Source organism: Peromyscus californicus, unplaced genomic scaffold, assembly GCF_007827085.1.
Source record: "Peromyscus californicus insignis strain IS unplaced genomic scaffold, ASM782708v3 Scaffold_14__1_contigs__length_90479793_seg_2, whole genome shotgun sequence".
Lineage (NCBI taxonomy): Eukaryota > Metazoa > Chordata > Mammalia > Rodentia > Cricetidae > Peromyscus > Peromyscus californicus.
In genome coordinates, this window is record NW_026294436.1 from 23419999 (window position 1) to 23435411 (window position 15413).

Here is a 15413-nt window from a genome sequence, read left to right on the forward strand (position 1 = left end):
TAGCGCCTGTACAGTATCAGATGTGACACCCGGTGTTCTTTTCCCGGTCCTGGCTCCTACCCGCAAACTACACACCTGCTCGCAGGAATCTGGCTGCGCTCTGGGTGCTTCCTGTCAATTTCTGCCACCCAAGTGCTGAGAAGATTAGGATACCTACAGGTTAACGCACTTACGTAAGTTATTTACATCTTGGCACATCTAGACGCGGGATGGACATGCCTGTGGATTTCCTGGCGGGAAGCACTCTTCAGGTGTGAGGGCTCTTTCATCCTGGAAATGTGGCACTGTGCAGTACGACAGAAAGTTGGTGTGGAAGTCCCAGAAATCTCAGTGCCAGTTAAAGACTGGCAGCTGGTCCCCTCCAGCTGTTCTTAAAGGTATTTTTCTCTGCTGGCTGTAAATGCAATGAATCACTATGACTCCAGATGCTGATGTCCAAATGTCTCTGTTTGAGTCTATGCATGGAGAAGAGATGTGTTTGCAACACGAGGGTTTATGAAATCTGCAGAGTTAGTTGGCAATACGTGATCAGAACTCCAGTAGCTGGAGATGCTATGGGGAACATTCCACCCTGTGCCGGACCTATAGACAAACGAGTCCTTGTTTTAATGTATTACTTTCCATGGCTGTGGCAGCATGTGGGAGATGCCTCAAGAGAGTCGCAGAACCCCTGGGGTATCTTGAGGTTCCGACTTTTGCGTGGTCTGTGGAAGCCACAGCTGGGGTTTGCCTGGCATGTGCAAAGTCTGTCGGGTGGAGGAGCAAACACAGAGAAAAAGGAAACGTGGAGACTGAAACTGCCTGTGTCCAAAACCCACTTCCAGTCTAGACCCTGTTTTCAAACAGGAGAGCATTAACTACATCACGATTTAAAATAGGTAACAGAGACAGAAGCCCAGTGAGGAACTCTGGGTCACCCTTCGTATTCTGCCCCATTTACCAGAACATGAGGGAAAACATGATTTTCCTCTTAACCTTTCCTTTAGAGAAAACTGACCTTACAAAATTACATATAAATTATATGAATGGTCACAGAAGAGTTACCTGATTTTCAAACTCTAGATTTTATGTAAACAGCTGGGTTCCTAATATAGATGTCATAACTTGGATTATGTAATATTCGGGAAGTTTGACTTGATCATGGAATTCATTTATTGCACAAAGCAAAATATTCCTACTTCATCAATAAAATTTGAGTGACCTGGGCCTCCTTGTGACCTGACTCAGTGGGTAAGGATGCTTGGTCTTAGGCCTGACGACCGGAGTCTGACTCATGAAATCCCTGTGGAGCCAGCGGAAAACTGGGCACAGCTGCCACAAGCTGCTGGGGCACACACATACACACAGTGTAAAAAAAAAAAATCCGAGATTGGAAAGGGAATTATCAGTGGAAGAGGCATTGCTAGCTAGCGTCTTTGTCTGCTGAACCACCTTGCTGGCTTGGCAGATCAGTTTTATTAACTTCCATATATTAAGATGTTTAGGTGGATTTTTGTTTGTTTGTTTGTTTGTTTTGTTTTTCGAGACAGAGTTTCACTGTGTAGCTTCGCGCCTTTCCTGGATCTCGCTCTGTAGACCAGGCTGGCCTTGAACTCATAAAGATCTACCTGCCTCTGCCTCCCGAGTGCTGGGATTAAAGGCGTGCACCACCAACGCTGCCGCTGCCGCCGCCGCCGCCGCCGCCGCCGCCGCCGCCGCCGCCACCACCACCCGGCTATGTTTAGGTTTTGTTTTTGTTGGTTTTGAGACAGCGTCACTGTAAAGTGCTGACGGGCCTTGGACTCACTATGTAGCCTAGCTTTGAACTCACAGAGATCTGTCTTCCTCTGTGTCTCCAGTGCCGTGATTATAGGAGTACACCACACACACCTCTTGGCCCAAGAGTTTTAGGTTCAAGAGTGACTTTTAAATAGGCAGTGGTGGAGCATGCCTTTAATCCCAGCACTCAGAAGGCAGAGAACTCTGTGAGTTCGAGGCCAGTCTGGTCTATAAAAGTGAAGTTTAATTTGTATTTTACAATTTTTCTTATTTTGACTGGTGCTGAGGATTAAACCTAGGGCTTCTTCACACATGCTACAAAAGGGCTCTACCACCACCCTGTATCCCCGGTCCTTTCTGTATTTATTTTTTGATTTTGAAGCAGGATTTCCTTAAATTAGCCAGCTGGACTTTTGATTCTCCTGCCTCAACCTCCAGGGTAGCTGGGATTTCAGGCCTGCACCACCAGGCCTACTTAATTTGTATTTTTAAATTAATTAAACATTTCTAAGCTAAAGGCTAGTAAGCACATATAGAACATAATTAGATTGTAGCATGAAATCTAATAATGTAAGGTTTTTATCTTAACTGGAACTGATATCTTAAACCCACTGACTGAGTTACAAACAAAAGCTTCCCCCCACTTTTTGGCAGACCAGAGAATCAAACCCAGAGCCTTGTACATGCTAAGTAAGCACTCTAGCATGAGCAACACCTCCAGCCCTTTTAAGTCTTAATTTCAGGAGCAGGAAAGATGGCTCAGCAGTTAAGAGTACTGGGAGACACTTGAGAGGCAGAGGTAGGTGGATCTCTGTGAGTTCTAGGTCAACCTGGTCTACATAGAGAGATCTTGTCTCAAATAAATGAAATCTTTTTAAAAATTAAGTGTCATTTTTAAAAGTATTCATACTTCCGGTTGTGGTGACTTAAGGCTCTGATTTCAGTGCTTGGGTGGCAGACGCAGGAAGAATAGGCGTTGAAGACCAGCCTTGACTAAATAGTGAGACTCTGTTTGAAACGAACAGACAATGCATATTGATTATCTTCTTTTGAAGACTTATTTACTTTATGTGTATGAATTTTCACCTGCATTCATGCTTGTGCACCATGCGCATATCTGCAGGATCTCCTGGGAACTGAACCCGGATCCTCTGCAAGAGCAACAGTTAACTGCTGAGTTACATCTGAAGTCCCCTATCATCTATTTATCTCTTTACTTTTGAGGGTTCGAAGGAGGCTGGCTGTTTTTTTCCTGGTACTGGGGTTCAAGCCCATAGCCTTACCCACAGCAGGTAATCACAGTACCACTGAACTATGTCCCTAACCCCTAGTGGCTAATCTTCCAATTATTTCCCAATTTTGTAGCATCAAATATTTTTAACAAATATACTGAAGTTGCTGCAGCCTAAAGCAGTGCTTAGAAATATTAACATCTAGTGCTGTTTCTAATATTACTTTGATGATATCCCGACTTTCATCTTTTTCATCCCCCAGCTGCCTTCCAGAAACTGATACATTGATTTCCCCAATTACAATTTTATGTAGTTGGATGCTATTTTTATTTTCTATCACTAAAGAACTGAAGAGCACAACCAGTGTAAGTGATGTGCTGGTGTGTTGTCATATAAATGCTCAAGGTACAGCTTCTAATGGTGAAAAACGGGAAAATAAATCGACCTTGATGAAGTGTGTCTTCTTTTGTCTGTTCCCAGGAAAGTTTATTTCAGGTATTTCCACTGCTGGAATGATTAGCGTTAACAGCTTTCCCCCTCCATTTTATTTTACAGGGTCTCTTCATCTTCTTGATATATGGGGTGTGCAACACAGAGGTAAGTCTGCTTGGAGTAGCTCAAGGCTGACAGAGTGAATGAGAGAAATGACAGGTTTCTTATCTTGATAACTGAGGGACAAAGTTGGCTTTTCATATGAGTGTCCTACTGCCCTTCATGCTTGGACTAGCTTATATGCATTCCAGCTTACTATTAAACACTGACACCCCGAATAAAGGGACAGCCTCATTTCTCACTGGCACTGACTAGTGTTTTATTACTGTCTCAAGTTTTTGAATTTTCAGTGTTTAACACTTAGCTATACTTGACAGTTGCAAGAAATACTTAAAAGTAGTTGCATGGGTTAGAAAGGTACCATGCCACATCAAACTACTCATAAAATACAGTTTTTTTAACTTTTCCAGGCAGACTCAGAGAGGCCTGTGGAAGTAAAGAATAATCTTTATGGTTTTAATTGTGAAATTTGTCAGGGAAGTTCTTTAATTACAAGAAGTCATTTAGTGAAACACTACGAGGAAACGGGCTGCAATTTCTTTAAGAAAACATACCATGTAAACAACTACTGCCCAGGTCCTTTTATTAAAAATGTCAGTGATGTATAAATACTCCTAGGAAAGTTGCTGGTTTGGATTTTTGCATGCTCACTGTGAAAGTGAGCGCCTTTTACACATTATTAGGCACTAAGTAAATACTTACTTGGTTTTGTTGGTAGAATTTTGTTGTTGCTTTTCCCTGAGACAGGGTTTTTCTGTGTAATTGCTCTGGCCGTCCTGGAACTCGCTTTGTAGACCAGGCTGGCCTGGCAGAAATCTGCCTGACTCTGCCTCCCAGCACATTAAAGATGTGCGCCACCACTGCCCGGCTTGTTGGTAGAACTTTAATTTCAAGATTTTACCTGATTTTCCCCCAATTGAATAATGGGCAATTTTACATGAGTTTCTAGGCCTTCTATACTGAAATGGGCGGGAGGGTGGGTTATGTGTCCTAGCAGAGATCATAGAAAATAACGATGGCCAATATTTTACAGATGAGGCTAGAGAGCAAGCAACGTGACAAGCCAACTCAGACAACTGAGAAGGTATGTGGCATTTAAATACCATCTGATGATGAAGTATGTGTGGGCGTGTTTTACAGGACGGCTGCACCTGGGATTACACGTGGTTTCCCTCTGCAGTAGCCTTCAGGTAGGTTGGCAGTGAGACAAGTTTTTGCAACGGTACCTCTGTGGCGGTCTCAAAGGCTCCTCCAGTAAATGTAAAGACGCGTTATTACTGTCCCCATCTGAAAGGAAGGGTAACAGGTATCTGTAATCAAGGCGATTACGAGTATAATGCTTTCAGACAGAATCACAAGTGCTCACGGAGTCCTTTTCTAGGTGTGATTTTGATTCAATACCTAGATTGCAAATCCTAACCTGAAGAAAATGCCAAAGTTCGGTCCTCAGTTTCTCCACCTTCTCCAACCCCTTCCTTTCTCCGCGGCTCCCACGCCACGCTGCAACACGCTCTCCCGGCGTCCCCCGACTTCCCGCCCCTCGGGTTCCACCTCCCGAGCGTCTTTTCCCCAGAAACCCTCAGCCACTTTCTGCCCCTCGACGCAGCCACCAATCACGTCCCCTCGCTGCGGAAGCCCCTCGGCGGTCGGGCTCTAAGTCCCCGCCCCTCCTGCCCAGCCCCCAGCAGCTCCGCCCAACCGCCCCCTTGATTGACAGGCCGGCCAGGCGGAAACTGCGGCGCAGGCGCACTGAGCCCCTAGAGCTCCCCTCTGGTCCGGTCGAGGAGTTCCCGGCAGACACCGCGCCGCGGCTGCGCAGAAGCGGGGAGGCTTTTAATTCCATTGTGGAGAGGACGGCGTTATTTTTATTAACTGGAGGCGACGGCGGCGGCGGCGGCGGCGGCGGAACCCGTAAGTGTGGCCGGCGGGCCGGGCCGGGCGCGGGGGCGGCCAGGAAGGCCGCGGGGCCGAGCGTGCCGGGCCGGAGGCGGCGGGGCTGCGGACGGGCGCCGGGCGCGGTGCGGGCTGGGCGGCGGCGCGGCGGGTCCCCAACGCTGCGGTGGTCCCGGCCCGGGGCCCGGCCCTACCGCCGTTCTCCCTCTTCCCTCCTCTCCCTCCTCTCCGCAGCCAGGCCTCCTCCGGGGTATGAAAATCGGCAGCGGGTTCCTCAGCGGCGGCGGCGGTCCCGGCAGTAGCGGTGGTAGCGGCTCCGGCGGCAGCTCCGGCGGCGGCTCCGCCGGCGGCGGCGGCGGCAGCGGCAGCGGCAGGAGAGCAGAGATGGAGCACACCTTTCCCCAGGGTATGGTTATGTTCAACCACCGGCTCCCCCCGGTCACCAGCTTCACCCGGCCGGCGGGGACGGCCGCCCCTCCCCCGCAGTGCGTGTTATCCTCCTCTACCTCCGCAGCCCCGGCCGCAGAGCCCCCCCCTCCGCCAGCCCCGGACATGACTTTCAAGAAGGAGCCGGCGGCGTCAGCCGCGGCCTTCCCTTCGCAGAGGACCTCCTGGGGATTCTTGCAGTCCTTGGTGAGCATCAAACAGGAGAAACCTGCGGATCCCGAGGAGCAGCAGCCCCACCACCATCACCACCACCACTATGGGGGGCTGTTCGCTGGGGCCGCCGAAGAGAGATCACCAGGCCTAGGAGGCGGGGAAGGGGGGAGCCACGGCGTCATCCAAGACCTCAGTATTCTCCACCAGCATGTCCAGCAGCAACCAGCCCAGCACCACCGCGATGTATTATTGAGCAGCAGCAGCAGCAGCAGGACTGACGACCATGGCAACGAGGAGCCAAAGCAGGACACTAACGTCAAAAAGGCAAAGAGGCCAAAGCCAGAATCTCAGGGAATCAAAGCCAAGAGGAAGCCAAGTGCATCTTCCAAACCTTTGGTTGGAGATGGAGAAGGTGCCGTCCTCTCCCCAAGTCAGAAACCTCATATCTGTGACCACTGTAGTGCTGCTTTCAGGAGCTCCTATCACCTGCGGAGACATGTCCTCATCCACACAGGAGAAAGACCTTTCCAGTGCAGCCAGTGTAGTATGGGTTTCATTCAGAAATACCTACTGCAGAGACACGAGAAAATTCACAGTAGAGAGAAACCCTTTGGATGCGATCAGTGCAGCATGAAGTTTATTCAGAAGTACCATATGGAGAGACACAAGAGGACACATAGTGGAGAAAAGCCATATAAGTGTGACACTTGCCAACAGTATTTTTCAAGGACTGACAGATTGTTGAAGCACAGGCGCACGTGTGGTGAAGCCATAGCAAAAGGAGCCGCTAGTGCAGATCCTGGGTCATCGAACCATAATAGTATGGGTAATCTGGCTGTGTTGTCTCAGGGAAATACCAGTTCTTCAAGGAGAAAATCGAAGTCCAAAAGCATAGCTATTGAAAATAAGGAACACAAGACTGGCAAAGCAAATGAATCACAAATGTCAAACAATATAAACATGCAGAGTTACTCGGTAGAAATGCCTACTGTGTCTACCAGTGGAGGCATAATTGGCACTGGGATAGATGAACTGCAGAAGAGGGTGCCGAAATTGATCTTTAAGAAAGGCAGCAGAAAGAGCACCGACAAAAGCTACCTTAATTTTGTGTCACCATTACCAGATGTAGTTGGACAGAAATCCTTGTCTGGTAAACCAGGTGGCTCACTTGGCATAGTGTCGAATAATAGTGTGGAGACCATTGGTCTCCTCCAAAGTACAAGTGGCAAACAAGGTCAGATCAGTAGTAATTATGACGATGCCATGCAGTTTTCAAAGAAGAGAAGATACTTACCAACTGCCAGCAGCAACAGTGCCTTTTCTATAAACGTAGGCCACATGGTCTCCCAACAGTCAGTCATTCAGTCTGCAGGTGTCAGTGTTCTGGACAGTGAGGCACCCTTGTCACTTATTGACTCCTCAGCTCTAAATGCTGAAATCAAGTCTTGTCACGACAAGTCTGGAATTCCTGACGAGGTTTTACAAAGTATTTTGGATCAGTACTCCAGCAAATCAGAAACGCAGAAGGAGGACCCTTTCAATTTAACAGAACCACGAGTGGATTTACACACCTCAGAACACTCAGAATTGGTTCAAGAAGAAAATTTGAGCCCAGGCACCCAAACACCTTCAAATGATAAAACAAGCATGTTACAAGAATACTCCAAATACCTCCAGCAGGCTTTTGAAAAATCGACTAACGCAGGCTTCACTCTTGGACACGGTTTCCAGTTTGTCAGTCTGTCTTCACCTCTCCACAACCACACACTGTTTCCAGAAAAACAGATATACACTACATCTCCTTTGGAGTGTGGGTTTGGCCAATCTGTTACCTCAGTGTTGCCATCTTCATTGCCAAAGCCTCCTTTTGGGATGTTGTTTGGATCTCAACCAGGTCTTTATTTATCTGCTTTGGATGCTACACATCAGCAGTTGACACCTTCCCAGGAGCTGGATGATCTGATAGATTCTCAGAAGAACTTAGAGACATCATCAGCCTTCCAGTCCACATCTCAGAAATTGACTAGCCAGAAGGAACAACAGAAAAATTTAGAGTCCTCAACAAGCTTTCAGATTCCATCTCAGGAGTTAGCTAGCCAGATCGATCCTCAGAAAGACATAGAGCCTAGAACAACGTACCAGATTGAGAACTTTGCACAAGCATTTGGTTCTCAGTTTAAGTCGGGCAGCAGGGTGCCAATGACCTTTATCTCTAACTCTAATGGAGAAGTGGACCATAGAGTAAGGACTTCAGTGTCAGATTTCTCAGGGTATACAAACATGATGTCTGATGTAAGTGAGCCATGTAGTACAAGAGTAAAGACACCCACCAGCCAGAGTTACAGGTAAGGTCTCAAGAGTGACCAGGCTGGGAGTCTTCTAATGTAATTTTGTTTTATTTTGAGAACACTGCCATTGGAATGTTTCTACACGATCCTATTAAGAATAATGTAATGCCCTTTCAATGCAACTTTTCATATTTAGTTTATTTTGTTAGTGTGATTTTAGCTGTTTGTATTATGATTTTTAATCAAAATCAATAGATTAAAAATAGTTTGACATTCAAAGTGACAATGTTTAGCAATCAAATTTACTTGTATAGATTGTCAGGGAATAGCCCAAAAGTTTTAAATGCAAAAAAAACAAAAAAACAAAAACTACAGAAAAAAAAAGAAAAGAAAAAAGAAAAAAAAACTTTGTTGATAGGATTAAGGTTATTCTAATTGCTTTACTCTCAGGAAAGTGTAATAACGCATGGGAATTCTGTACGTTATCACCGTAATGGAATATCCAATTTACAAATAGTATGATACACATTTCATTGTTTAAGTTAAGGGATCTTAAACATTTCAGATTGCTCTTTCTGGGCTGATAGAATATACATTTCATCATTTAAGTAAGGGATCGAAAACATTTCAAATGCTATCTCTGTCTGGGCTGATCCAAAATTCTGAGATTGTTGCCTACCTGTATTTTGTTGCAGCTTTTAAATATACTCCAAACTTCCAAACCCACATTCATTCCAGCTTGGTAGAACAAATATTCTTGGATCTTTGATCAAAGCCTGGAATGATAGCTTTAATAAAAGAAAGAGGAAAAATAAAAAGCACCCTCTTTATCCAACTGTAACAAGGCTGTAATTCCATTAAGTGATTCTGTTAATAATGTCTAGTACAGTGTTAAAACCCAAGTGGTTGGTTGGTTTCAGTATTAGAAAGTAAGTTGGATTTGCATAATACATTGAAATTTGGGGTATGCATTATTCATTATACATGGCCTAAAAACATTTTCTCACTTGTGCTTACTTACCACCTTCACTTCTGGTTTTTTGGTACTTGTTCTTAACTTCCTCTTACAGTTCTAGGCCTTCTTTCTTGTTCCTTCTCCCTGTCGTGATGGTTTCAATTTTAGAGTGATTTATCATCTAGTAGATAATTGATTATGCATTTTGTATGTCTTATGGCATCTAAATACTAAACATTAGGGTAAACATCCCTGACATCACCTTTTTTTTTTTTTTAATTAAACAAACCCAATACAGATGTCCATGTACAAGCTATAGATATTTAAAGGGTTGTAATTCCACCTGGTAGCATAGTTTGTGTAACGATAAGAGTGTGTATTTACTAATGCCATCAGAACTCTTGGTGAAATTGCAGCCTTTAGTGTACATTTCGAAGGGGTGTATTAGTCAGTATTGTACAGGGATCTTGTCATCAGAACTTGCTATGAACGCTAATTGCCATTTGAAGCTACTGATAGGCAGTGGCTCCGCTCTAAACCACTTTTTAGCAATTGTATTTTTTTCCTGATTATATTTTTTAATGTACTTTGATGTTTATGCTGATGAGTTTTTTATGTACTTTTGGTGATGTTTCAGTCTTATGAACTCTTCTGACGTCAGAAAAGTACCACTGGTTGTTTGCAGTCTTATTGTGTAATCAGCCTACCACAGGCTTCCATGTATAATAAAGTAATTAATATTGTGCAAGTGGAAAACACTTCTGTTATAAAAGCAGTGTTTTGAAAATAAGAAATTATTAAAAAATGGTTACAAAATACTAGTTAATTCCCTTTTCCCGCCTTCCTTTAGCTTTAGTTAGCTAAAGGGTACCAACTTGTCATTGAAAGATTCTTAGAAAGTGTGTTTAATTCTTCTACTACACTCAGTACTAAAATGTCTGTATGTCTTACTAAGTGCAGTAAGTTCTGTTGGGTACAGAGACAAGTGTGATCAAAGGATGGAGAGGACCTTTACCCCTGTATCTCTTAAGCTGTATGATTTTTCTCTCTCTCTCTTGTTTTATACAGGTTTTGAATTTCTTTAACTTTTATTGTGTGTACTGAATACTACATATGTATTATTCTGATTGTTTGCTCTAGTTTACTACCAATAAAAGTCCTGTTAATCACAAAAATTGAAGAAAGGAGATATCACTTAGTCATATTTTTCAGTTTTCTGTGGATTACATTTCATAAAATATTCACATTAATGGTATAAATTGTAATTTAGGAGCTTGCGTTTTTTATTGTATTTTTAATGTACTTTGTCTTTCTAGGTTTATATGAAAATGCATTGAATATTTTGTGTGAGGTGCACAATAATATAAAGAATAGAAATCTAATATGTAAATTATACTATATTGAAACAAGGTTAACCATCCTAAATATTATCCTAGGGAGATTATTTATTGAGGCTCTATTTAAAATCATATCACAGTATTTTGGCTCAAGGTGTTATATATCCTTTTGCCTCAAAGGGTTATAATAAAATTACAGAATGATGGATTAAAACGGTCTTGAGCATTTTTAGTAAGAAAAAAGAACTAAATTGCAGTTAACGTGTTAAGAAGTTGAGAGCATAGATATTAGAAGGAAAAGGTGAAATTGTAATATAGAAGATGCAGTAAAGGTATTTGAAGTAAATACTAACTTTAAATGATAAAAGAAGCTGAACATGGTGACCATGCCCTTTGTCCCAGCACTAGGGAGGCAGAGGCAGGTGAATCTCTTGAGTTCAAGGCCAGACTGGTCTACAAACTGAGTTTCAGGCCAGCCAGGGCCACAATGGGACCTTATCAAAAAGAAAAAGTTGCACATCAGAAAACTTCTCTGAGGTTTAGTGGTATGGATATTGATGGACTAGGAGTGAAAATACCAAAAGGTAGAATGCTCTTGGAGGCCGTGTGTACATGTGTGTACAGAGTTGATAGTAAAGGTAAGCATGGGCCTGTGCCATTAGAAGGTAGGATAGCTTGTTTTGCCATAGTTACTCCTACACTTGGTTGTCTCTTGGAGTTGAGTGCTAAGCAGAGACCTCACTCAGTCTTAGATGACTCCAGTTACCTGATTCCCTGCACAGGTTCTTTTCCCCAGATTAGCTCAAAACAGATAAGAATTTCAAAACCCACTTACCTGCCTTCTCTTTTCCTTTTATGGAATGTATATAAATTTGATCGTTTTAATTAAAAACCTGTTTTTAAGACATTAGACTATGTGTGGGCTGGGAATATAGATCATTCAGTTAATAGAGTTCTTGCCCAGCATGCACAAGGCCCCTGGGTTGGTTTTATCTCAAACCAAATGAGCCAGTATTGGGGAGGTGGAGGCAGATAAGTTAAGGGTCATCTCTGGCTACGTAGGAGGTTTTAGGTCAGCCTAGGCTACATGAGGCCCTGTCTCGAAAAGAAGGCATTAGGTGTGAGGTAGAGGGCAATGCTGTGGGTTTCTGTTGAAATACACAGACAGTGGTAACTGCCTTTCAGCAATTATTGAGCAGTAGTTTGTGAGGTGATTTTTTTTTTTTTTTTTTTTTTTTTTTTTTTTTTATTTTTTGGTTTTTCGAGACAGGGTTTCTCTGTGTAGCTTTGCGCCTTTCCTGGAACTCGCTTTGGAGACCAGGCTGGCCTCGAACTCACAGAGATCCGCCTGGCTCTGCCTCCCGAGTGCTGGGATTAAAGGCGTGCGCCACCACCGCCCGGCCCTTGTGAGGTGATTTTTATGAGAACAGAATAATGTACTTAACTTTTTAAATATTGCAAACATGATACAAACATCTACCTCAGATTTCATGTATTGCACTAATTAGGCAGAAGTTCTTGTCCATTTTAATACGGTTTTCATCCCTGGTAATCAGCATTTTATAATTGAGTTTAGTGACCTTTCAGCCTGGCTGGGTGACAGTTTGAGCAGCTAACCTCGTGTATAACCCTTAGCCTCTAAATTCATAGGTTCTTGTTGAACTGAACTTTCCTGAAGAGAGAAGGGGGAAAAAATTTCAACTACCAACTATTTTTAGAGTAAAACGTTCTAAAGGCTATCATTTTCTGAGTTTAGTGGTCTCATGTTCTCAGTAGATACAGAATAGTAAGATGTAGTTCTCATGACACAGGGCAGGACTGCCAGTGCCAGGATGGGTCCCCAGCTGCTGAAGGTAGTGTCCACAGTCATGGAGAGAGGGATCTGGGCAGTTGATTAATCTGCTTGTATCCTCTGAGATGCTAGAGTTCCTGGTGGATTTTTAGGGGAATTATGTTATTTTTTATGTCCTTAATTTATTCCTTAAAACGAACAGCATTAAAGGTAGCGCCTTGGGATTCTATTGTCTTACCCTTGATTTAAAAAAAATAAAGAATTTGAGACTACTTAGTTTTAATGAGGGCATTACCTTTATGAGGACATACACTTTTAAAATTCTGCTTTGCTTTTTGTTTTGCTTAAATATATATTTGAGTGTGACTAACTTATGTAGGTTCTAAATTTTTGTTCTTGTTTTGTTTTTTGAGACAGTGTTTCTCTGTGTAGCCCTGGAACTCTGTAGACCAGGCTGGCCTGGAAGGGTTCTAAGTTCTTAACTTTATAGCTTATGCAGTGAAATATTACCTAACAGTTTGGGGTTCACAGACTGGGCACTTGGTAGAGTCCAGTGCCTCCCTGAGTGCACATTAGTGGAAATACATCTGCACATGATAATTTACAAGTCAGTCAACAAGCATATATCTCATGTATGGACACCTATTAAGAATTCCTTCCTTAGAAGATGCCTATATTCTGAAATTTTATTGTACAAATAAAAAATTAATGCCTGAAATGTATCCAGTGATAAATTTCTTCATCTGCAGCTTATTTCCTCACCGTCTGTGGGAGACACTTGGGTTATAGAAAGCCTTGAAGTTGGGTGATAGGCCAGTCAAGTAGTAAGTGTGTAGAACCTGGAGTTCTTTGCGCACCTTCTCATCTCACCTGCAGGTATTAGGCTTGACAGTGTTTCCATCAACAAAAGTGTTAGCAACATCATCATTGGCCAATTCTGGAAGCTCTTCAGTTGTACAGAAGCAGATTCTGGAGATGGACTGGCAGATGTGCAAGCAAGCACAACCAGCCTATACCGTTTTATGTAACAGGAGTCAGACTACTCACCATAGCTCACATGTGACTAGCTGGGCCAAAATGTGCGAGATAAGATGTGAAAAGCATGCTATATTTTGAAATGGGTCATTCTTGGGAAGTGTAAATAAGTAGCTAAGGGGAAAGTTGAAGATTTAGACCTTACACTCCCAAGAGGAAGATTTGTATTTTCTCTGTATTTATAGAGAAGAATGAGTAGGGGTTGAGTATAAGGGATAGCTTATAAGTCAAGAGGAACAAGTTTTGAAGGAGCAATCTTTGGCATTCTGTTCTTATTTTGCCATTCTTCCAGTTCAGACTGATTGTGGTACTTTGGTTTGTTATGAACTTTAGTACTATTGTGGAACAATTAATAAATAACTCTTCACAGACAGCTGTGGTGAACTTCTGTTTACATTCCCGATCTAGGAAAAAGATGGCTAATCTTTCTGTTTATATACTAGATCTGTTCTTTAGTAACTCATGACACAGCTTTCATTGGTTGGTAAGAATTTTAAGTAACTTATTTTTGCCAGGCTAGTCAAAAATATGGTTATGTGTGACCAAATAAATATGCATAGAATTTAGGAATTAAGATGAAAAACTCTTAATCCACGTTTCCTATCCATTAGAAAAGCAATTTACAAGTATACTGTTTAAAGCCATAAGACATTATAACAATGGTTTTGAGTGGTTATAAAAACTTGGAGTGCTTTATTTTATAGTTTTGTCTTGAAAACTATTTTTAAACTTTAAGTTGTGACTAGTTCATTTGTGTTATTCCACTGTTTATTTTGTGGTATTGGAGATTGAACCAGGGTCTTGCACTGAATAGGTAAATGTTCTACCAACGACCTATAGCCTCGGCTGTTTCTACTTTTAAAAAAAGAAAAAGTGTAATACATTGCAAAACCGAAGTTTAAAATGGGATCTAAAAAGCCAGGTGTGGTAGCACATGCCTTTAATCCCAGCACTTGGGAAGAAGAGGCAGGTGGATCTCTGAGTTTGAGGATAGGACTGCTTTACATAGTTCTAGGACAGCCAGAGCTACATAGTGAGACCCTGTCTCAAAAATAAAAAGCAAAGAAAAGAAGAGATCTAAAGTGTTAGTGAGTTTGGTATGAGTGCATTGTTTAAAGTCTCAAAGTGTTATTTTCAGATTCAAATTTTGGAGTAGATTGCAAAATCAAGATCAGCAGCATCACCATTTTTTTGTTTGGTCATGCGAAAACTTGCCTCTTTCCTACAAGAAAGCCATGAGCAAGCATTTAAGAGTTCCCCTTTCGCACATAGGAAGAACTGCACATAGGTGTCATTGTGGGTCCCCATGAATAGCCAGCCCATGACCTTGATTGGTTTATGAATTGAGCTGGAAAGCCTTTCTAAGGATTTTCGAGTCTGACTTAGTGACCCATAACAACTGAATGCATGGTATGGGGTAGAAAGATGAACTTGAGTTGTCTAAATGCATAAGAGCTTTAATTGGTCTTAACATTGTTTTCCACTTTTATTGTAAGTCTCCCAACAGGGCATGGTCTTGAAATTCCAAAACTTAGATGGGTGAGAGAGAGCAGGAAAATTGCTCTGAGTTTGAGGCCAGCCTAGGCTGTAGTGGTTACCCTGTCTCAAAACCACACAAGTATAGCCAGCCTTTCATTTTCATCTGAAAAACTGAGTTAGGATCCTGGTGTAAAGTTTTCTTTCTTTAGATTTGGGAGGCAGCTGCATGAACGCTAAGGAAGGGTTGAATCATCTGCAGTGAAGCCCACTGAGTCCAAGTGTCTGCTCAGCCATGTTTGAGGTACTTGGTGATGTGTATCTTGATCATCATCTCTGCTAATTTGGTCTTTAAAGGTTTGGTCTAGGAAAGTGGCATAGGGTAATTCAAAGTTGTTTTTTTTCAGTGGCCTCATATTTTTAATTAAAAAGAAAATAGATCATGGTTACACTTAATGTAGATCAGTATTTTCTGATGTACTAATGTATGAACTT

At 42.6% G+C, this 15413-nt stretch overlaps 1 protein-coding gene across 2 annotated transcripts; it reads left to right on the top strand.

Annotated features, from left to right (window-relative positions):
* The first annotated feature begins 5326 nt into the window (after positions 1-5326).
* Znf281 (zinc finger protein 281) lies at positions 5327-13129 on the top strand. Of its 2 annotated transcripts, none has more exons than XM_052737083.1 (3): positions 5327-5453; positions 5674-11825; positions 12027-13129. In XM_052737083.1, the coding sequence occupies exon 2, from the start codon at positions 5688-5690 to the stop codon at positions 8382-8384; it is 2697 nt and encodes an 898-aa protein (XP_052593043.1). In that variant the 5' UTR covers positions 5327-5453; positions 5674-5687; the 3' UTR covers positions 8385-11825; positions 12027-13129. The 2 variants fall into 2 exon arrangements, with proteins under 2 accessions (XP_052593043.1, XP_052593044.1); XM_052737084.1 differs by having other exon boundaries at positions 5329-5453; positions 5670-11825.
* Positions 13130-15413: the final 2284 nt, after the last annotated feature.

Excerpts from the sequence above, each read along its gene's own strand:
- Znf281 (XM_052737083.1), top strand. The coding sequence starts at position 5,688 with ATGAAAATCGGCAGCGGGTTCCTCAGCGGCGGCGGCGGTCCCGGCAGT.